The sequence below is a fragment of the Populus euphratica genome, unplaced genomic scaffold (assembly GCF_000495115.2).
Source record: "Populus euphratica unplaced genomic scaffold, PopEup_1.0 scaffold423.1, whole genome shotgun sequence".
Classification (NCBI taxonomy): Eukaryota; Viridiplantae; Streptophyta; class Magnoliopsida; order Malpighiales; family Salicaceae; genus Populus; species Populus euphratica.
In genome coordinates, this window is record NW_011500314.1 from 34,337 (window position 1) to 58,101 (window position 23,765).

The 23,765-nt window shown below is 31.9% G+C and overlaps 3 protein-coding genes across 5 annotated transcripts in view; all 3 read left to right on the plus strand.

Moving 5' to 3' along the window:
• The first annotated feature begins 2,838 nt into the window (after nt 1-2,838).
• LOC105113536 (translocator protein homolog) lies at nt 2,839-3,863 on the plus strand. Its single transcript, XM_011009738.1, has one exon. The coding sequence runs from the start codon at nt 3,052-3,054 to the stop codon at nt 3,643-3,645; it is 594 nt and encodes a 197-aa protein (XP_011008040.1). The 5' UTR covers nt 2,839-3,051; the 3' UTR covers nt 3,646-3,863.
• A 7,455-nt stretch (nt 3,864-11,318) lies between these two features.
• On the plus strand, nt 11,319-13,280 carry LOC105113537 (stress-related protein-like). 2 transcript variants are annotated; one of them, XM_011009739.1, is made up of 3 exons: nt 11,319-11,518; nt 11,805-12,029; nt 12,820-13,280. In XM_011009739.1, the coding sequence occupies exons 1-3, from the start codon at nt 11,483-11,485 to the stop codon at nt 13,261-13,263; spliced, it is 705 nt and encodes a 234-aa protein (XP_011008041.1). In that variant the 5' UTR covers nt 11,319-11,482; the 3' UTR covers nt 13,264-13,280. The 2 variants fall into 2 exon arrangements, with proteins under 2 accessions (XP_011008041.1, XP_011008042.1); XM_011009740.1 differs by having other exon boundaries at nt 11,812-12,029.
• Nucleotides 13,281-15,039: 1,759 nt separating this feature from the next.
• LOC105113541 (uncharacterized) overlaps nt 15,040-23,765 on the plus strand; it is a 12,602-nt gene continuing 3,876 nt past the window's right edge. Inside the window, exons 1-19 of one of the 2 annotated variants that reach the window (XM_011009743.1) lie at nt 15,040-15,260; nt 15,371-15,539; nt 15,624-15,754; nt 17,025-17,141; nt 17,292-17,438; nt 17,637-18,283; nt 18,716-18,840; nt 18,936-19,027; nt 19,222-19,438; nt 19,563-19,629; nt 19,898-20,046; nt 20,159-20,229; nt 20,321-20,494; nt 20,613-20,684; nt 22,113-22,226; nt 22,322-22,411; nt 23,258-23,333; nt 23,448-23,544; nt 23,634-23,703. In XM_011009743.1, coding sequence (XP_011008045.1) covers nt 15,174-15,260; nt 15,371-15,539; nt 15,624-15,754; nt 17,025-17,141; nt 17,292-17,438; nt 17,637-18,283; nt 18,716-18,840; nt 18,936-19,027; nt 19,222-19,438; nt 19,563-19,629; nt 19,898-20,046; nt 20,159-20,229; nt 20,321-20,494; nt 20,613-20,684; nt 22,113-22,226; nt 22,322-22,411; nt 23,258-23,333; nt 23,448-23,544; nt 23,634-23,703 — 2,712 coding nt within the window. In that variant the 5' untranslated portion in view covers nt 15,040-15,173. The remainder of the gene's footprint in view (nt 15,261-15,370; nt 15,540-15,623; nt 15,755-17,024; nt 17,142-17,291; nt 17,439-17,636; nt 18,284-18,715; nt 18,841-18,935; nt 19,028-19,221; nt 19,439-19,562; nt 19,630-19,897; nt 20,047-20,158; nt 20,230-20,320; nt 20,495-20,612; nt 20,685-22,112; nt 22,227-22,321; nt 22,412-23,257; nt 23,334-23,447; nt 23,545-23,633; nt 23,704-23,765) is intronic. The other variant, XM_011009744.1, reaches the window with a different exon arrangement.

Below are 23,765 nucleotides of genomic sequence, written 5' to 3' on the forward strand. Positions count from 1 at the left end.
GCAAAGTATTAAAAGTGAACAAGATAACAAATATAAATTAGTCATTTAAGAAGCAAAGTATTAAAAGTGAACAAGATAACAAATATAAAACATGTTACTATCAAACATTAAGATCCATGTTGAATTTATATTATACTTATTCTTACATCATTAGTGTAACATTTTTACCTTGACAAAATAAACTTAACTAAACATAATGAAAGAAAAAAATAAATAAAAAAATAAAAACATAAATAAGATAAAAGTTTAACTAAGTAAAGGAAAGAAAATGAAAGGCATAAACTTGATATTAATGAAAGCAAAACGTAAGCATTACAAAAATACAAAGAGAGAGAGCAAGATCATGATCTTGATCTGGAAACTAAGATGTCTAAATGTATGGTAAATACCTCCTTTTATAGGTCAAAATTGAAAACTATTGATTTGATAACTAATTAATAAGTGGGTTGCCAACTTTTGACTTGGTGAAAATCTTTATTTTTTTCTTGTTTGCCTAAAATATCATTAACAATGTTAGAATTGGACCACTTAAAAATATAAAAGTTTTAGGAAATTGTCTCAGCTTTCCAAGGAAAAAAAGTAAGGTTATTTGGACTTCTCGAACTCTAGATATAAACCAAATACTTAACAGTGTTTGAGCTACAGGACAGATTCAGACTTCTTCGTTGTTGCTAAAATTTAGACTTGAAAATGACCTTTTTAAATCTTGAGCTCCCATGAAAGTTGTAGGCCTATGTCTTACCTTTCCATCCATATAAAAATAGACCTAAATCCAAGATCTACAACTCTAGATATGACCCAATTACCGAACAGTGTTCTGGTTTGGACTGTACTAGCATCTCTTTTCTAAGTTTGGCCATCTTTTTATCCTTTTAATTTCAATTCTTAAACGCATCAATCAGTCTTTTTATTTATGTGATAAGCCTGCATTTAAAATGAAAATTTACCACAAATTAAAGGTATCTTATATTATTAGATATGCTATTATAAAACATACTTTAGTTAAAGAGTTATTGATACTTTAAGTGAAAAATGATGATATAAAACCTTGATAAAAATACACTTTTCAATATTCAAAAATCAGCTCAATCCAACAATGAATATAGGTTGTTGTAGTTCATGCCCCTTAATGTGTTTTCTCTCTGGCTTTTCTTTCCCTTTATCCTTCCTTCGCCCATAGCTTATAAAGGAGAAGAAGATATTTTATGGTCACTTTACTAAAATACCATTAATGAGTCAATGTATGATTTTTCTATAGTTTTGTTCTACCGACCTTCTCGAGCTTTGATCACCTTGAAAATTTAACCCAAAGTAGAACCATATACTATAAGACTTCATGTAAAATTTCAGCATGATTAATGATCGGATTGAGAGTTATGCTACATACTATGAAACTAGTTAATTAATAATTTCACACCAAAATCTAAATTTTCTTATTTAATCCTTACTCAAATGATATAAGTTATTCCACTAAATTTTTGGAATCATTTTCTTATTCCTAAATATATTTTCTTTACTTTTTCATTATTTATTTATTTGTTATCATTTGAAATTTTTATTATTCATGTAGCTTTTATTACTTTTGATCTTACATTTACTTAGGGGTTTTGAACTAGCCACACTCTAGGTATTTAAGGAAGCCTTTTTTCTTTTATTTATTTATTGTAACAAAAAAAATCAAGATAAAAATTATAAAATTTCCTTGAACACTAATTTAGTGATTTTTGCTTTTGAGAACAATTAAATCATTTTATAGTTTTTTAAAAAACAAAAAGGCTAAAAAAGCCATTGCACTCTAGTTTAATAGTGTTTGCTTTTAAGAGTAATTCAATTATGTCATGCTAAAAAAATATAGAAAGATTAATCTGTTATTAATTAATATGATAATGAATAACAAACTATGATAGAAATATTAATTTACTTCTAATGATTAGTTCATTGTTTTTGTTTTATAAAAGCGAAATAATTATTATATTATTACAATTAATAGTGTGTTTATATACATTGAAAGACTGAACCCTATTAATGTTTTTTTTTATAATATTAATTTAATGTGATGTAATGTCATGGTCCTCAAGTTTCAAAAATTGATCATATTTCTCTTTTTATTTCAATTTTGATACCAAAAGATTTCATACTTTCAATTGTAGATCAACTATAGTCTTTTATTTATGTCTATGGATGCTGACGTAGAGATTGAATCACTTTTAGGATGGATAAGATTAATTATGAAATAAATAAAATAAAATTCAAAAAACATTTTTTTTTCTTTTTTTTTGAAAAAAATATAAAAAGTAAGAAGCAAGCATAGAGAGATGAAGCTTTGTTTGATTTTCAATCCAAGTTTAATAGTGTTAAAAGTATTTTTATGTCCTTGGAATTTGGTGTTTTTGGTTTTTGGTTTTTTTTCCCTCTTGAAGTTTTGTGTTATTATTTTATTCAATTTCGTAAATTAATCTATCCAAATTGTTGATTTCTTGATATGTACAACACTAATAAATTGAGGCAAATGGGATAATATGACCAATTTGTAAAGTTGAGGGACCATGTTTTACCACAGATGATGAAAGTTAAAAACGACCCCTCAATAGCCTTCTGCTAAATTTACAGTTGCCTGCTGTTTTTTGCTCTTTATTTGGAACATGAGTTGCATGCTGGTTGGTGGATCAACAAAATTGAGCCTCAGGATAATGATTGATACAAACAGTACTGATCTTATTCAGGCAGCTAGCGAAGATGTTCCAAACCGATAGAGGCACGTGTTATCACTGTAAGCTTACCAAGAAGACGACCACTCGCCGTCCCCATTAACAGCATCAGCAAGGAGCTGTCTAATCCATGCATGGAAGACCAAATCTCTCGGTGCCTTCTGTCACCCACGTGTGACCCTTTTCGTCCACTTCTTTCCATCCCCTTCGCCCACGTGTGACTACTCATCTTCCTTGCCTCTCCGCTGCCCAAACCCAAAACACATCAAGCCTCTTCTTAAAAACAGCCTCACCTTACATATTTTCTCCCCGCTACATCTCTGTCGTCTCTTTCTAATCAAATATGGACTCCCAGAACGTTAAACAGCGTACAAGAGACACAGTCGACGAACCCCACACCATCGTGGGCAAAAACAACAGCAAGAATGTGAGATTCAGACGTGAAAAAAGAGTGGCTATGGCCCAACGTGGTATTAGATCATTAGCCATAGCTGTTGCGCTCCCTCTTTCCGTGGCTCTCTGTAACGTGTATTTCTTTGGCTCAACTAGAGGCTACGGTACTAGTAGTAGCAGGAGTATATCAAAGCCCTTCTGGTTCCCACCTTTGTGGGCGCTACACATGTCTTGCGTGACTTCGAGTTTCTTGATGGGTCTCTCGGCTTGGCTTGTTTGGGCTGAAGGCGGATTCCATCGGAACCCGACTGCTCTCTATCTTTACCTGACTCAGCTCGGCTTGAGTTTGGCTTGGAACCCGATCGTGTTTCGGATGTCAGAGCCGTGGGTTGGGTTACTTGTTTGTTTAGCTACGTTTGGGGCTCTTGTTGGGTGTTCTCGACAGTTCAAAGAGGTGAATCCCATTGCAGGCAATCTGGTTATGCCCTGTTTGGCATGGGCTTCGTTTTTAGCCTTCGTCAATCTTAAGCTCCTCTTTCTTTGAAGAGTTAACAGGACACCAGTGTTCCCCTGTATTTGTAGTTTAGCACCATAGAACTTGATCCTTTGTTAGCAATCATCCTTTTCATTTTATGTTGGGTGTGTACTTGATCCTGCATTATATTAGTATAAAATTCTCAATTCTATTATTTTCAGAAGATTATCACGCATGTATATATTTGTGTGTGTGTGTGTTTCTTGTGATTCCCAAAGAGAATGAGAATAATACACTTGATTTTATTTATTGAAAATTAGACATAAAGAAAATCACGTGGATTTTTATGGCAGGGTTCGCTCCGATATTGCAAGCAGATGTGAAAATTTTTAAAAAAAATTAAATTTAAATTGAAGAGGGATACTGAGGTTAAAAGCTTTTTAAGGGGATGGAGGTAGAAGCGCGTCCTCTCTCCCTCTCTGCCTCGATTCCTGTCTCTAATAAATACTCCCTGTATCTTACTTCATGTTGAGCATCCGTGGGGAATGCCTGCTGGAGCTGGAAGCATCTGTGCGAAGGGTAGGGCTATAAGTCTCCATAAATCATTGATGACACTCTTAGGAGGACTGTAATTTACACAGCCTCAACCCCTCTGTCAAATCTTATGTTTTGACTTTCATGGTTTTTTTGAGTTGAAAGTTAATTGTTTGTTCAGATCGCATATTACAGATTTGTCTGCTGCAAATTGTTGCAAATCTGAGTAAAAAGGCCATAAAATTGGCACATGGTGCTACCTCCATCTCTTCTTCTCTGTTTCTGCTTTCAGTGGCTTATTTAGTTTTTTTATATATATATAGTTAAAGTATCCGAGTCCTTACACATGTATTACAACTAATTCCGAATTTATTGAACATTTTACAAGTTTAATGAACAGGTAAAACAACACGGAGTGATAAGCATGCAAAAAAAAATCAAAACCGGGTGCAGAGTAAAGGAACAAATCCCTTCCGATATCACGAAATCAATTGCAATTTGTGTAGTTTTTTTTTTTGTGTAGTTTTTGATCATATGTAATGTTGATCTCACGTTTGCAACTTATTCCCTTTTTCATTTTTGAGCAACTGAGAAGGCAAAATATTTCTACGGTGTTGGGTTCTTCCTTACCGTGTCTCCTGAATCCATTATGCTTCTTGTTGAACATGCAGCTGCACACAACAAGGTAAAGCTTGTGCAATTAGATATTTATCTCTTGTTACCATTCCCTTTTTTTAAAATTCAGTAGTCTGAGACATGCATGTGCAGATCTTCATGATGAATCTTTCTGCTTCATTATCTGTGAGTTCTTACATCCTTACTGCTTTGCAGACAGTGGCGAGAACAGTACCACGGTATTCAAGGAAGAGAATACGTGTTCATTTTGCTGATTTGTCTTGTACTCTCGTGAATTTTATTTTTAAAATGGTAAAAATTAAATTTGGATGCAAGAATATTACAGACTCTTATGAGTCCTTTGGTTCCTCTTTTTTTTTTAAATATTGTAGGTAAAAAAATCGATAATGCTCAAAAATTGTTTGATGAAATATCTAAAAAGAAATTTGTATTCATAGAATTATGGATGGCATTGTTTTAATTATAAATTATAGATGAAAATTTCATTATTTTTATATTATTTAGTCATTAAAATAAATATAATAACTAACTTATAAATAATTAACTATTTTTTGTTAATTTTTTTGATGATGTAACGTATATAAATTTCAGGAGGAAAATTGTAATTTTTTAAGTTTTAAATTATAAATGAAAAACAAACCAAAATATATGAGGTTTTTTGTAATTATTTTAAAATTTTATTTTACCTTTAATATATAAATATCAAAATTATATATTTTAAAAAATAATTATATATGATTTTTATTTACTTTAATTTATATTGATTGTTAAAATTAATAATAGTATAGACCATAATTATAAAATTTGAATCGGCCTGACAGGTTTACCTGGAACTTTATTGACCCATGACCTAAACAAATTTAGATTTAAAAAAAATATAAAAAAAGGTTAATTTAATCTGATCTAATCAAAAATTTAGATTAGATATGTGATTTGGTCAATTCAAAATAAAATTCGATTAAAATCTAGATCAATAACTTGTTGACCTTTTTTTATGAAAAAATCTTTTTTAGTTTAACTTGGGTTGATCATTCTGACCAGTGGCCCGGGCCAACCTTCAGGTGGGATTTTAAAATCTTAATAATAACAATTTTTATCTTTATATATCTTGGTTTAGAAATTTTGGAATTAAAATTTTTTTACAATAATATTTTAAAAATAAAAAAAATATTATATCTAAATATATATTTATTTTAAAAGTACATAAATTCATTTAAAAATTATCTTAATAATATATTTATTTTTATATCTCTATCGATCTCTTTAACCGTATATATTTATATCTTCATTATCTCTATCTTTTTTTTTTATTACAAAACAATAATCAAACATAATTCTTGTTGTCGCTGCGATGCCTCAACTAGTATGATTTTAAATCCTTCTTGTCGCTATTATGCTTTACTAGCATGATTTTAAATCATTCTTAACAGGAAAGATAAACACAACAATATTATGGATATGTTTTCTTATATTATAAGTTTTTAGGGTTAATTACATCCATGTTTTTTTCATTAAAAAAATTACATTTTATATCTTGGAGCTACTCAATTTTTGAACTTATGGAAAAAATCAGAACTCCTCGTATACAATATATCCCTACATTATTAGCTTACATGGTAAATTAACTTGTATTTTGCTCTTAAACACAACGGGACTAGTATTTTTTTTTTTTGGAATCATCTGTCATGTTAATTGCTAATATTTTCTCATGATAAATATTAGTTTTTTTTAAATCATAAGTATCAAGTATAAATTTAAGCTATGTCTACACTATTTTTTTATATTTGGCATAAAAAACTTGACATGACCAAAAGATTGATGTCTTTTTCCAAGTACAGGAATGTCATAGTAATAAATAATCTAGTAAAATCGGGATTGAACTATAGGGAAATAAACTATATAAATAACAACAACAATAACAATGATAGTGGTGGTGGTGGTGAGTTAAAGAGAACTTTGAGATGTAAGAGTACTGTGAAGATTAAATAATGATAAAAATAAATATCAAGTTTAGAGGATCTATTAATAGTATTAAAGATAAGTAAAATATAAACTCTTTATAAATTATCAACATGATCATATTAATCATCTTATTTACGTAATACTATACTTATAAATTTTATCAGGTATTCATGATGCTAACTTATGTTGACAACAAATCAAGTTTCTCTCATTACAATGATGTCGACTAAAAACTATGAAGGATTAAGTAGTTGATGTACCAAATATTATACAACACAAATATAAATTAACCATTTAACAAGTAAGGTATTAAGAATTAATAAGAAAAAAATAATAAAACATGTTAATAGCAAGTTGTTTCGGATATAAATATTGAAGTCTATATTGAGTTTATAACATACTTATCCTAACACCATTAGTGAAACCTTTTCACCTTGATATGATATAAACTTAGCTAAATATTATGAAGAAGAAAAACATAACTAAACAATATAAGAATATAAACATGATATAAGTTAACTAAGTATAGTAAAGGAAATGAAAAGCATGAATAAGAGATTAATGAAAGTAAAATTTAAGTATTACAATAATATAAAAAAAGAGAGGAAGAACATGATATTGATCTAAAAACCAAGATGCCTAAATGCATGGTAAATGCTTTCTTTTATAGGTCAAAATTTAAAACTATTGATTTAATGATTAATTATTCAGTGGGTGACCACATCTTGACTTAATGACAGTCCTTATATTCTTGTCTAAACAAAACATTATTGATAATGTTAGAATTTGAACAGACTTAAATCATGAAAGTTCGAGGAAATTGTCTCAGCTTTTTAGAAAAAAAATTAAGGTCATTTGGACTTCTAAAACTTAAGATATGAGCTAAACACTAAATAATGTTTGGGCTGCAGGGCAGATTCAGACTTCTCAGTTGTTACTAAAATTTGGACTTTCAAATAACATAATTAAGTCTTGCCTTCCTCTTGAATATTTTAGGCTTGTGTCTTAGCTTTCCATTCATATAGCAGCAGATCTAAATTCAAGATCTATAACTCTAGATATGATCCAATGACTTAATAGTATTTCAATTTGGGTTGAACTAGCATCTCTTTTCCAAGTTTGACCCTCTTTTTATCCTTTTAATTTCAATACTTAAATTTATCAATCAATTTTTTGATTTATGTAATAGGTCGTATTTAAGATGAACATTTACTATAAATTAAAGATATCTTATTGTATCAAACTTGTTATTATAAAATATATTTTAGTTAAGGAGTTATTGATATTTAAAATATAAAATAATAATATAAAATTTTAATAAAAATATATTTTTAAATAATAATAAGTGAAATTAATTAATTTGAAGTTACTCCGTTTGTAACTTTTGAGTTAAGAGAGAAATCTTGTGGCTGAAATGTTAGGCTGACAATCATTTCACAACTGTAGAACCCCTTTTATGTTCGAAATCATGGAGACAATGCCTCGAACGTTCCTTTTATGTTCGTCCCTGATGAAGGTATCATGGGGCGATAAATTTTTTTTTTTACTCTTATTTATCGTGCAGTGGAACTTTTCATTACTTCTAAAAATATTCGAAATCATTATAAGCATTGATTACTTCCCTTTGAATATTTCAAATTAAAAAAAAATTATTTACTGGAAGAATCCCAACCTGGTAATTGATTTAAACCAGCGAGTTTATGTTGGTTTTTCTAGCGACGAACAGGTAAGTGAAAATCCTGAATTTCTCAGCCAGGTTGCCTCAGTTTGCTACAAAGATTTGCTATTTTTCATTTTTTGAAGCTAAGTAGTGGATTACAATAACATTTATCAAAACAAGTATTTTGGAATTTTTATCTGTTTAGGGTTCGAATAACTTTACAAACTTTGAATTTTACTATAGAAATTTCTTAAAACTGTGAAGGGTTGCAGCAGGAGAGGCAGATTGCTTTGTCCCAGTGTTGATCTTCTGACTGCGGCGAGCTTACTTCGAATTCCAACATAGTATTTCTGTGTACATTATTATAAAAATAATCCAAACTAAAACATTTTCTTCCTTTACTATTGGATAAGATCGATATGGAGTATTTAGCTGTAATTAGAAATTTAGCTCAAGTTTGTGGTAGATGTGCTTTATTTTTAGCTAATCAAAAGCAGATCAGTGTAGAATATTGTCAACTCTATATGTTGATGAAAGATTCAACAAAACAACGAAAGAGTGAAGTAGTGTTGGTGATGGCAGGGCTTCGTGCATGTAAAAAACATGGACTCTGCTGGGTTGACAGCGGAATTGCGGGAGATAAGCTGGCAGAAGAGCTCAAAACTCTTTGAAAGTTCCGTCCATGAAATGCATATGTCCCTCCCAAATTACCGGCCCTTTAGCCCTGTGGCTTATCTTGTTCCTTGCTAAATGTCAACATAACATGCCTTATCGCGTAATATGCAGAGATAATATGATGTTCATGGAATCCCCTTATCGAGTCACATTGATTTGGTTTGAAAGTAATGATTTATGCTGATCAGATACAAGCAAGCGATAGGCTCGAAAGCTTTGCAAAAATGCTCTAAATCAGATATGCATCTGCACTCTCTAAGACACCCTGACTGACTAGTCTGCAAACGAATTGGCACTTGCTGCAGTGAGGGATAATTTGAACAGTAAACGGAATCTGTTCAAACTCTGCCTGAAAAATGTGCTATTAAATCATAGTGGTTGAGCTTGGCCAATTTAAGTTTTCAATGGTGAATACACAAGCATGGTTTAGTACGTGAACATCGGAGGAACATGATTTGCTGCATCACAAAATATCATATTTTAAATTTTTTAGTCAATAAACTTGGTTGATGATAATAGTTAGTCTTTTTTTTTGTTTTTTCACTTGTAATTATAGGTATGAAAGTGAAATAGTTTAATGATTTATTTTACAATAATTTTAAGAAAAATTATAATAATGCAATGAATCTGTGTAGTTAATTCTATTAATTATGGTGATATTAGTGATGATATTTAATAATAACATGGGTATGGAAGATAATGATAAAAATAAAGATAAAAACAACAATGATGATAACAACAATAATATTATTTTAACTCTTTTTCTAAATAATTTATTTTTGTGAAATAATTTTTAAATTCATTATTTATTATCATAAAATAATATTATTTGATAAATTTTTAATGTCAAAATGAGTATGGAATTTTAAATTCATATAAAGATAAAAGATATTAATTATCATATTTTTAGTATTGAAGATAACTAAGAAATTATGAATAAGTATTTAAACATGCACACTTATCAATATATAACTATATTTTAAAGAGTATTTTAGAAAATTATGCATTTATAAATTTTGATCGTTTATTTCTAATAATATTTTTTATTGAAATGTTACATTACAAATGAATTTTATTATTAATAGAATTGCAATTAATTTAATAAAATAACAAAACTAGTATCTTAATGTTGTTTCACAGTATTTCTTATTAATTAATAATAGTACTCTTTTTATTTAATTTGAAATTATGAAATCACCACCTATATTTTTTTAGTTATTTTTAATCATAGCACTTTAATCATCAATTTCAATCAAATTTTTTTAAATTACTTTGTAGTTACCAATAATTTTAGCTAAACATGTATAGAATCTAATTAGAAATAACTAAAAATACATATATTTTTTTTCAAACTACAGTATTAAAAATAAGCATAATTGTTAAATACACTATATTTATCTACCTTTTCGGAAGGGAAAAAAAAAAAAAAAAAACAAGACCAAACTAGAGAAGAAAATTGCCACCAGTCCATCCGCGCCACTGCCATGCACAGAAGAATATATCTTCCTATCACAATAATAATAATAATACTAATAATAATAATAACATGTATCGAGAACTGTGCCACTGGATAATGCCACGTCTTCTACAAATACCTTATAAGATCACCGCACTGACCATTGCGCTCCACGTGTCTATTAGAATACACGTATTGAACCCGCGCTCATCAAAAGATGTGAAGTGGACAACACTCGCTTGTTTTGACTCGACGCATACACTGTCATCCATATGATAACGGGGAAATTAGGAACACCGATTTTCCACCGTTCTTTTTTTTTTTTTTCTGAATCCCAGTATTGTAATTTCGGAAATCTTTTTGCTTGAGACGTGTATTTTAATTGTGATTTTATTTATAATGAATTTATTATTTATAATTAATGATAAAGCATTTTTTAAACATTAATAAATATGAATTCTACGATTAAATTGTATTATCTAATCATAAAAAATAAATTGTAAAATAACAAAAACAAATAACCATCTCATATAAGTGTCAATTCACTTAGTTAAAATAATGATATTACAAATATTTTAACAATTAATTTATTCCCTTTAATTAATTATAAAATATTTCTTAATTTTCGATAAATAAATGATTACTCGTTGATGTGGTATTGGAATTTGAAAAAACGAAAGGATCTTCTTATTACATAATTACTTGATTGGCACAATAAAAAAGTTGATGTACCAGAATGTAAGAAACTAAGAATCGTATACTAAATTGAAATATAATAAAAAGTTGATGTAACAAATACGCTGCAATTATCGGAAATACCCAACCCACACAGTACAGGCTGCCTGTATAATGGCATTGTAGGTGATAGGAGACAAGAAATAGAATCCCTATAAAGAGGGGAGCCGTTGCAACGCTCAGATACGCTCTTGTATTCCTTTCCACCCCAAATCCTAATCTTCCATAGGTCTTGTAACATCAAGGAAATGGCGGAATCAGAACCCAAACAGCCAGCAGAGATGGTAACCGCAGCTTATCTATGCAGCACCACTTGCTCTCTCTTTAATTCTCTCCGTTTTTATTTTCAAAGATATTACTAATATGGATGCTAGGTTATGCAGAGGTTTATCTTTTATTTATTTTTATTTTTATTTTTTGTTAAGAACACTCCTTAGGATTCCCTGTCTACGTATCTTTTGATCCGAAGCAGCCCAATCTTTGTTACCAAAAGCTAGAATCATTAATGTGTGTGTTCGGTTAAGATTATAGTGATATGCTGGTAGTGTACTGATGAATACCTTCAATTAGGTTGCAGGAGACGAGAAAAACCTGAAGTATTTAGATTTCGTTCAAGTGGCGGCGATCTACATGGTGGTTTGTTTTTCAAGCGTCTATAGATATGCCAAGGAAAATTCAGGTCCACTAAAACCGGGAGTCCGAACTGTTGAGGACACCGTCAGAACTGTTATTGGACCGGTCTGCGACAAGTTTTATGGGGTCCCTTTCCAGCTTCTCAAATTCGTCGATCGCAAGGTCTGTTTCACTGCAAATTACAAATCTATTTCCCGTCATCTATATCTCTTGATTTAAGTGCTAATATTTGAACTAATCTCGATAATTATAAGAATTAACCATTCTAGTTACTATTAATGGAATGCACCATCGTTAAATTATATCAACGTGTGTGATTGATTTTTTTAATTAAAAAATTGAGGGGTAAATCTCAAAAAACAAATGCCTGTAGTAATTGATTATAGTTTCTCTGAAGATGAACACTTTCTTAAATCTTCCAGCTGTTCGTACTTCTTGAGGCTTATGTTTTAAAATCGAGATAGGCTCTATTTTGTAATAATGGCTTATAAATTAACGAACTCTTAAAGAAACATGTAATATTTAAGAGCCTATTATATATAAGAAAAGGTATGTGCTCGTCTTTTTTATTTTTTAATTCAATAATAAGATAAATAGGGTGCTTTCGCTTATAAGAATCTGATAATTTTTTAGTTGTTTTTTTTGTATTTTGAATTTATATTTGATTTGCGTTTCGCTTATAAGAATCTGATAATTTTTTAATTGTTTGTCTGTATTTTGAATTTATATTTAATTTATTTTTTTTTTAAAAAAATATTTTTTAAAAATTTAATTTAAATTAATATTTTTTGATATTTTAAATTGTTTTAATACAATAATATAAAAATTAATTTTTTTAAAATAAAAAATATTATTTTAATATATTTTCAAATAAAAACTTTAACCATATCCTTGAAATTCCTTAATTAATGCATGTACGAGACGAAGTATCATTTAGACTCCTGGAATGCAGATTGACGAGTCTTTGAGGGGGCTAGACAGGCAAGTCCCATCGCATGTGAAGCGGGTGTCAATCCAAGCTCGAGCTGTAGCTTATGAAATTCAGCGCACAGGCGTGGTGGATGCGGCGATGAACATTACAAAGACGATGTATAGCAAGTACGAGCCCACGGCCAGGGAGTTGTACTCCAAGTATGAACCAGTCGCCGAGCAGTATGCAGTGTTGGCTTGGCGCTCACTGAATCGACTTCCACTCTTCCCTCAAGTGGCTCAAATTGCAGTCCCCACAGCTGCTTTCTGGTCTGAAAAGTATAACCAGGTGGTTGGTTCTGCAGCCGAGGTGGGTTACACGATAGCATTATACCTGCCTTTGATCCCGATTGAGAGAATTGCTAAGGTGTTTGATGAGAGTATTGGTGAGCCAGTTGTCTCAACCAATGGGGTCGTGGCTTACTGATGATTGTAGTTTTTTTCTTGTTGATTTTTCAGTTTAAATGACTTTTAATGATTGTAAGGTTTTTGACGATGGCCTTTGGCCAGAATATCCCTTGAAATGTTGTTTCTTGGTTACTTTTTTTTTTTTTTTTTTTTTTTTTTTTGGGAGGGGGTATGCTTAGGGGGGGTTTTTTTTTTTTTTTTTTTTTCTGGGAAGTGCGTATGCTTAGTAGTGGGTTAGGCATACAAAATAATAGCAATAATGTAGGAAATTGAAGGGCTCGTCTCTTTTTATTGTATTTGGGTTTGAGTTCTAGTATATATATTTATCATTTTCGTGGTGTTTTATATTTTTATTAAATTTATAGGGTATTCAGTGGGCCACGGGGATTAGTCGTGGTACCCGGATACTCCATGTAAATAAATAAAAAATGAGTTTTAATCTTGTTCAATTTTACAAAATTTTAAAGGGAATTATTTAACTAATTAGATTTTAGATTTGTTTTTTTAAAATATAACTTTAATTAATTAGATTTTAAATTTATTTTTTAAAAATTATTAATTTGAGCTCTATAAATTTCAAAACTACTAATATATATATAATTATTAACTTTAAGATATTTAAATATTAATCTCATCAAAATATGGTTAAATTAATTCAAACATTTATGATTAAAAACAAAATTAATCTCGTCGTGATGAGTGAGATGGGGCAGGTGCTGCTGTGGTTGTATTATTATTATTATTATTATTCACAAATTTTAGTTGGGAGGTCACATGATAGTTTAATTGCTGGTTAACTTGAACAAAGAAGTGTTTTGTTAAATTAGTATTTCATTCCAAATATAAAAATTGTAGTAAATTATTAATTAAATTCAAATCATTTTTAAAATTGAATTTAATTCAACATTTAATTTTATTCAAACAGGATGAAACTTCTTAATCCTTCAAAACCCAATTGGAAAATGCAAAAAATAAAATAAAAAAATCCCTAGATACTAGGTTGATAATTTTTACTTTTAAAAATAATATAATCTTTATATTTTATTTGAAAAATATAAAAAGATTGAATAACCCTTAAATCCTTTTAACAATTTTGCATTTAAAAGTAATAAAGTCTTAAAATTGTTCATATGAAAGATACAAATACTTAATTATCTCTCATCAATCTTTTAAAAACTTTTGTTTTAAATGTAATATAATCCTTACTATATACTTTTTTTTTTAAATTAAATAGCCTCTTATCAATTCTATAATAACTATTTATTATAAAAAGAACCAAATTCCTCCTAATACCAAGCTTATTGGCTTTTTTAAAAGGCTAGATTAGTAATTATATTATTAACGACCACAGTTACATGTATTTAGGTGTATTCAGGTTTACATTAAATTCACTACCCCAATTATTTTTATTTTTAAATAAGGTAAGGATTCAATGTGGGATGTTTGCAAACTAAATGGATTAATTATATTTATTATATTTTTAGTTTATTTTTGTGTTTTAAAAATACTTTTAAAAAATTTAAATTTTATTTTAAAATATTTTTAGATTATTTTGATATGTTAATATTAAAAATGATTTTTTAAAAATAAAAAAATATTATTTTAATATTATTTTAAATAAAAAATATTTTAAAAAATAATTATAAATGATATTTTAAAAAACCCCGTCCTAGTATTATAGATTTCACCAATCGACTGTTATTTTTCTTTATGTTATTTTTGTTTTTTTTTTCATTTTTTTAATAACCATAACCTCTTTTTTTTTTTCAATCGAATATAGAATAATTTTCTTATTTAAAGTTATTCATAAATTATCTCTCTTAAATCTTTTAAACTCTCTCTCCGTCGATTCTCTCAATCAAAGCGAGCAACCAAACCTCTTTTGAATCAAAACGACCAAGCAGCAGAAAGCAAAACGACAGCAATAATATGGTTGAAACCAGACGCAGCTCCTCCTCCTCCTCCAAACGCTCCCTTCCTCCCTCTTCTCCTCCTCCCTCTTCTAAAAGATGCAAAGTATCCCCTCTCTCCATGTCTATATATTCGTTTTAGATTTGTTTTTTTTTTTTTTAAATCGGTGATATGCATTTTAATTTTTGAATTGTCGGTTGCTGATTGAAACATAGGCGGCTGCTGCTGCTGCTGCATCTGAGGTATCATCTTCGACCAGCGATGTACCGACACCGGTACTGCCGATAGAAAATACAAGTCAGGAAAAGGATTCCGGGTCTGAATTAGATTTGCAGGTTACTAAGTCTGGAGAGGAGACTCAAGCCGAGGAATTGGTGTCTTTAGGTGCGATCTTGTTTCTATTCTGTTTTTTCTTTGAAAACAGATTGGTGTTATTTTGTTTATGTTCAGTAGTTGTTTTGATTTTAGATGAAGTCACTGCCAATGGAGAGAAATCCAAAGGTGCAGTAGTGCTGAACAAGTCAAAGAAGCGAGTACCAAAATCAGTAAAGTCTAATGCCAAGGCTGCATGGGGCCAATTGCTGTCCCAATGTTCACAGGTGATTGTGTGGTGATTCATGTTAGTGATCTATTTATTTTTTGATTGTGTGCTGTTTCATTTTAGTGATCTGTTTATTATTTACCAAAAGATGATAAATTTAAAGCTTTTAATTTAGTTGGATGTTGTACTGCTGGATTTCATGTTTGTCACTTAGAGTTTTGTTTTTATAATTCTAGGATATTAGCTTCCCACTGGGTCTGCATGTTGTGAAAATCTCACCTGCCTTGGTTTTATAGACAGTCAAGTTGTTCTACAATGTTTAGCGAGCTTATTATTTATAGCATGTGATGGCGTCACTCTACGGGTTTCTTAATACATCGTTGACACTAATTTGAACTTGTTGCTTGGAAATTATTTTGGTGAAAAATTTCGATCTTTATTGCCAGGCAGCTCCCTAATAAATAAACCCTTGCTTTGGCAGCTTACCATGTTTCGAGTCTTTGGATTTCTTAGGGTAGTATTTTGTGAATCTAGTTGAGATGATTCAGGCTTATCTATATCATTGTGAATTTAAGAGCAATTTTTTTTTTGTGAGTTGGTGGCTTCTTCCATGGTTGCATGCATTTTATGCAGGTTGTGAGTGTGCGTTTGATTAAGGCATTTTATTGATGTTAATGTCAAACTTTAAGGTACTTGGGACCGTGTCTCACAGGGTATTTAAGTGCTCTACAAAAAGGTCTTGTTCATTTCCGTATGTGTTGCTGTCTGGAAAAATATATGGGGAAATTTGATTGGAGCTTTGTCCTGTGAGGTTTCAAGTGCTGTCCAGTGAGGGTCTCAAATTGTCTATTTATTTTCAGCTTGTTACCTAGGAAAAATTGGGTAGAATTTATTTCGAAAGGGGAGGGAATGGAGTTTCAGGATTTTTTTTTTGGCTTATTTCAGTTATGTGGTTCATCTCTCTGTTTGGTAAGGTTTGTCATATATTCTTGTTATCTTGGAGATAATATAGGTCATTTAGTTGCTTTTCAAGTATATAAGCTGCTGTTGAAACAAAAATTCATGTCGAGCATGCTAATAAATGTTTTTTTTCTTTTTAATTCCCCAATGCCATGATTGTTAATTTATTGTTAAAAAATGGAAAGCGGGCTTCAGAAGAGTTGTCATTCTCCAAGTCATGACAATAACTGGAAAGCTAGTGCTGAATTTTGTTTACTTATTTTGTCCTAAAGGCAGATTTCTGAAATTTGCTCTTCATGTTTTACCATATTTTGTGGAACTGAACAAGTGATTGTTTCTGATGCTTTTAAGTTTGTTATTCATTGCAGAACCCTCACAAGCTGATAAATAGCACTCTTTTCACTGTTGGTCAAAGCCGACAATGCAATTTATGGCTTAATGATTCATCCATCAGTACTATTTTATGCAAACTGAAGCACATAGAGGTAGTACTCTCTGAACTGTCTAATTTCTATTTTTTTAACTTGTTAATTAAGAAAAATTTATTCATCAATGTAAGACACTGCATCATTTTCCATCATCATGCAATCCAACCCTGCACCTCCTTTGTTAATCTGTTTATAATCGCCCTGCAGCGTGGAGGTGCACCTATTGCCTTATTGGAAATCACTGGGGGAAAAGGAGCAGTCCAAGTAAATGGTAAACTTTATCAAAAGAATGAAACTGTAGCATTAAATGGTGGCGATGAAGTGATTTTCACTACTTCTGGAAAACATGCATATGTATCTTTTTCCTTCACTTTGCCTTTGGCAAAATTATGCGGCTTTATGTATTATTATTTTTGTTGTTTGTATTACTGTTCTGTTTCTGTGAAAGCATAGAAGGAAAATTCCTATCTAGATTTTGCATGTTTAAATTATTTGACTTAAATGTCCATCACCTCCTCTAAGGATCATTGAATTCCTTAATGGGAATTTTAGATATTTCAGCAGCTAACAAGCAATAGCTTAGGCACACCAGGCATGCCTTCTGTGAGCATCTTAGAAGCCCAGAGTGCTCCTATAAAAGGGATTCACAGTGAGACAAGGTCTAGAGACCCCTCAGATTATGCAGGCGCATCAATATTGGCTTCTTTGTCACATCTTCTTCCACCTGCTGCCAAAACTGGTGAGGATGGGCAGCAAAATACAGATTTTTCCACCTTGCCTTCTGGCTGCGAAGCATCCGAAGATCATGTTCCAGATGTTGAAATGAAGGATGGCACAAGCAATAAGGATCCCATTGATGTTTCCCCAAGCGAGAAACCTGTTGCTCCTTCCTCTAATGCTGCCAATGAAAATGCCAATGCTGATAGCATGAGATTGGGTGCTTGTACAAATGCAGTTATTGGAAGGATTCCAAATTCAACTTATGAGTTAAAGCCATTGTTGCGGATGCTTGCAGGTTCATCTTCTGAATTTGATAAAATATTTGATGAGAGGGAAAGGAGAGAATTCCTCAAGGATCTTGATCCTCCACCAGTTCTAATGTCCACTAGACGGCAGTTGTTTAAGGATAGTTTACAAAAAGGAATTCTAAACCCTGAAGAGATTGAAGTTTCATTCGACAATTTCCCATATTATCTAAGGTGCACATTTTCATTTGTCAAGTAGTAGTGTAAAATATTTATTGTTGAATGCTATTCATTTCAGTGTGGAAATTATTCATGCTGTACATGTCTCTGTCATTTTTGACTTAAAACATAAGGACAAAAACATGTGCTAACCAATCTAAAAACAGCTTGATATTATTACTGTTTCTTGGCATGATCTAACCTCTTTTAGGCCATAGAGAGGCAGGATTAGCACATGTATGTAATTCACCTTTTCAATTCAATTATACTCTGATTGACTAATGGATTAAGGAACTGGCAAAAGGCAATGAATTGAGTGGAATTCCACAAAAATCACCAATTCAATCAAGCTCTTAATAAACAAATCAACAATTTTATTTTTGTTATCTCATGTCTTGCTGTGCTGGACCAAATTGGTACTTTTACTGACCCTGAGCCCTCTTACAGTGATACAACTAAGAAAGTTTTGATTGGTGCTGCATTCATCCATCTGAAATGTGGTAACAAAGTTGCAAAGTTTGCTTGTGATCTCCCTACTGTGTCCCCACGCATGTTACTATCTGGTCCTGCAGGTAGCCCCTCGCTTATTTGCTTTATGATATATATTTTTGCTTTATTTTGTACCTTCATCGTTATTAGATCCTGTTCTTGTGAAATTTTGCTGCAGGCTCTGAAATATATCAGGAGACTCTGACAAAGGCACTTGCCAAAGATGCTGGTGCTAGACTACTGATTGTGGATTCACTTCAATTGCCTGGTGTAAGCTTTTTGGATATCTTCAGAATCTTCTTTTTTGTTCTTCATATTTATATTTGAGCATGTTTCACTGCTTCTGAGGCTATGTCTCCCACAAATTTCCATTCATATTAGGCCATGTTGCTTTTTTGGAGCGCCAAATATGCATGTTTTATGGTGTTCTAATTTCTTCTCATACTGCTTTCTAATAATTTCAGGGATCAATACACAAAGAAGCTGATTCTTCTAGAGAAAGTTTAAAATCAGAAAGAGTCTCTGCATTTGCCAAAAGAGCCATGCAGGCAGCATTACTAACTAAGAAACCTACTTCTAGTGTGGAGGCTGGTATAACTGGTTGCTCTACATTTGGTTCTCATGCCCGGCCAAAGCAGGAAACTTCAACTGCATCATCCAAAAACTACTCGTTTAAAACAGGCATTTTTGCTTTTGTAACAGCAGCATTTTTATTTTTTTAATTGTCCTGTAGCTGCTGTTTCATAGACTACCTTAAGAGTTAATACCTAAATTGCTATCTGACTTACAGTTTGTTAAATTGCAGGTGACAGAGTAAAGTTTGTGGGTACCTCCTTGGCATCTGCAATTTCTTCTTTGCAGCCTCCTTTAAAGTATTTTTCTTTCTTTTCTTATGGTGTCCTATTTTCATATTATTAGTTGGGTTCCTTTCAATTTAATGACTATATCTCTCCCAAGTACATGGGACTTTAATTCTCTCTTGAATCCAAGCTTCTTGATTATATGCTACAAGAGCCTGTACCTTGAACTGTATTAAAAAAATCCCCAGCCTTCCTGAATACCATACACTCAACCAGATGCATAGTTTTTGTAAAAACAAAAATCTCATTATGTTTTGTTTTGAACTTTTTCTCTCGATAGGGAACCGACAATTGGTTTACGAGGCAAGGTGGTCCTTGCTTTTGAAGGAAACAACTCCTATAAAATTGGTGTTAGATTTGATCAATCCATCCCAGAAGGCAATGACCTGGGTGGTCGTTGTGAAGAGGATCATGGTTTCTTTTGTACAGGTGTGTTCTTGAACCATCTAGACTGTGTTACTGATTTATTAGATAATTAGATGATGGTGTTTGTTTGCAGCAGAACATCATCCAATATCACTAATGCCTTCTTTTCTCTCAGCTAATTCACTTCGTTTGGATAGTTCTGGAGGAGAAGATGTTGACAGGCTTGCTATTAATGAGCTCTTTGAGGTCCTTGCTACTTTAACTTGAGTAATGTTTGTTGCTCCTTTCTTCTTTTTCTCATATAAGGCCCCAAGCTCATTTTTTGGATGTTTCATAGGTTGCTTTAAATGAAAGTAAAAATGGCCCCCTAATCTTGTTTTTGAAAGACTTAGAGAAGTCTGTGGTGGGAAATCAAGATGCATACAGTTCCCTAAAGAGTAAGCTTGAGAATTTGCCAGAGAAAGTTATCGTAATGGGCTCCCATACCCAGATTGACAATCGTAAGGAGAAGGTAATCCTTTGGCAGTTATTCTGGTACCTGTATTTGTATTTTTTCTATTTGATACTTTTAAGTTTTTCTATATCCTGACAATATATATTTACATTTTCTATGACTTGTTATGTTACAGTCCCATGCTGGTGGTCTTCTATTTACGAAGTTTGGCGGCAACCACACTGCATTACTTGATCTTGCTTTTCCGGTATGCAAAGGATTGCCATAATGGTTATGAGCTATTTTTGTTTTTTCTACTCCATGTTCGTGTTCTCAAAAGCATTATGGTTGATGCCTGATGTGCTATTAGTCTTTCTCTCTCCCTTTCACGGGGCATGTGTGCATATAGAGATAAGAGCTTACTAAATTAACAAGCTCTTATCATAATAGCTGTGTTTGTTTACTTGGATACTCATTAATTTGCATATACTAGTATGGGAATAAGGCTTAGCTGTCATTGTATGTGATGAGCTGTATTTAAGAAGATATAGCTTGATAATAGCTATGAATATTAATCGTATTATCATCCAGGCTTGTGTTAGGCATATCCTTCTGGTGCAAATTTTACAATTATGCTTTTAATGATTTTATGGATCAGAAAGGGCTTAAATTAGGAAGCATGTACCAGTGATTTATTTGGATTGCTCTCATATATGTTGTTTGTTGCCACCTTTTATTGCGCTATTGATCAGTTCAAGCATATTTTGATGTTGTGTTTTTTATTTTTTATACATAGTTTGATAGTTTTGGCAGAGGATAATTTTGTGTATATCCTCCCTTTTAGGAGATGTAGATGTGACTGATATTTATGCCTTGGCTAATTTAGGAATTAGATTAGGACTTAATCGGTGATGATATGATGGTTGACTTTCTTGGGTTTCTGCAAGAATTCTTCTGAATGCAGAAAAAAAAAGGAAGGCTCCCTTTTGGACCTAAATAATGGTAAAAGATTGCACAGCAAGATATATAAGTGTTTTGAATTCGAACAATTAGATCTGAACTTCTAGTACACACAATATTTATGATTTGACTTAGAAACTTACAATGCTATAAAGACAAGTCAAGCTAGTGGATTTTGACTTTCCATATTAAATCAAGTCATTAGCTTTCATGATTGGCATTTACTGCAAAAAATGATTCATTTCCATGAAGCATCCCTAGAAGTTGATTTGCGATAAGCTTTAAGACATGGAAAACTTAAATAGGACTCATAATGACAAGAAAAGAATCCATGCCAGCCTCCTACATGTCTCTTTAGTATGGATGGATTACTCTCTCTTCAGTATCCTCGCATGGATGCAATTTTCCTTTAATCCTTTTTAGTGTAAAATTTGTTATGCATGATTCTCTTGCATCTGATGCAGTTTTTCACATGGTATAAAGCTTAACTTCTATCCATAGCATGACCAGACCAAGAGTGCCATGGTGAGGTGATCAAATATCTGAGTGCTTTACACAGCTCTTATAGATAATTCTCATTTGCTCTTTTGTTCTCTGGCCACAATAAAAATTTGGCCCCAATAAAAATTAAAGTTTCCTCTTATATGCAATTAGAGTCAAAAGCTTCCATACTGGTTGTTTTGTGTCATTTACATTAGTTTCACATGACTGAAGAATTAAAATGATGCGAGTATAGCCTCTAATTCAGGATAGCATTGGAAGACCGAGTGATAGGAGCAAAGAAACACCCAAAGCAATGAAGCAGCTCTCACGACTTTTCCCAAACAAAGTAACAGTACAGTTGCCACAGGTATTGTTCCTGCTTCAGTTTATAATCAAGTCAAGCTTTTTTCATTTTCTCCAACCCTTGAATGTCTTAGCCAACGTTTTTGAGCATCCTGGCAGGATGAAGCATTGCTTGTGGACTGGAAACAGCAGTTGGAGCGTGATATTGAAACTCTGAAAGCACAAGCCAACATTTTTAGCTTTCGTTCAGTAAGTATAATTGCTTCTGTATTGTGAACTGTTATGTCCACCTTCCTACTTCCTATGTCATAAATGGCAGTTGCTTCTGTCTTGCAAGGATTTCCTTTAATATATGTACGGTAGCCAACCCTTATGCAGTTGAAATAGCATTATTCTCACCCATGGCATCCAAACACATACAGATGCCTCCATGCTTAGAATCAAGGATTGTTTGCTCTAGTTTGGTCCTCTGATAATTTTTCAGTTTCACTCCGTCTGATGTGCCCCTGCAAGTGGTCAAATGATGATTCATTTTATACTTGTGCGTGACATCCAAACACATACATTTTCGTACTCACTCAGAAAAAGAAATAATTGTTTTCTAGTTAGGTCCTCATGGTGCTTAGGCTGTAACTACCAACACTTACAACATATGAGAGAGAAACACAAGGAGAGAGAATCACATCTGGGTTCACCAAAAGTGATAAGAATATCTCTCCTCTCAAAAATTATTTTTAATTCCCTGTCATCTCTCTCTCTCTCTCTCTCTCACTCACTCTCATATGTTGTAAGTGTTGGTAGTTACTGCTTGAGCATCTTAGAATTTCTTGGTCAGACTTTGTGATTTAGAATGGCCATGAAGAATGACCATTTTTTTTCTTTTGCTGAGATACACAAGTTCTCTTGAAGCTAGGTATTATTCCAATCCAATCTATATGGATCAGGTTGAAGATCTAAACTTAACACTGCTTTATTTCTTACTTTACCTGTATATTTTGTTTCATTTCTTTTGATTTTCTAAATTTGAGAAATTAGAAAATAGATTTTTGTTTCTGTGTTTGTTATCTGGTTATTTACTTTGCACATGATGTGTAGGTTCTCAGCCGAGTTGGTTTGTGTTGCCCTGACCTAGAAACTGTGTGCCTTAAAGATCAAGCCCTTACAACTGAAAGTAAGGGTTCTTGACTCAACTCTTGCATATCTTCACCTTCTTTTTTATTTTTTGGGTATTGATATTAACATTGAACTGCAATATTTCACTGGTGCTATTATTTTACTTGAACAGGTGTGGAGAAAGTAGTGGGATGGGCTTTGAGTCACCACTTCATGCATTGTTCTGAAGCCTCTGTCAATGATTCCAAAATTCTTATATCTTCTGAAAGGTTTTTTTTTCTCATTTTTTCCCCATCATTAACTATAAAATGTCAACTCTTTTCTTGTATTAACATTTCCTTTGATGTATATGCTGCAGCATTTTGTATGGATTGAGCATTCTACATGGCGTACAAAATGAAAGCAAGAGCTTGAAGAAGTCGCTGAAGGTAAAATTGATGGCCATACCTGTTCAGATGTTTATCTGATCGCCCCCCCCCCCCCCCCAACC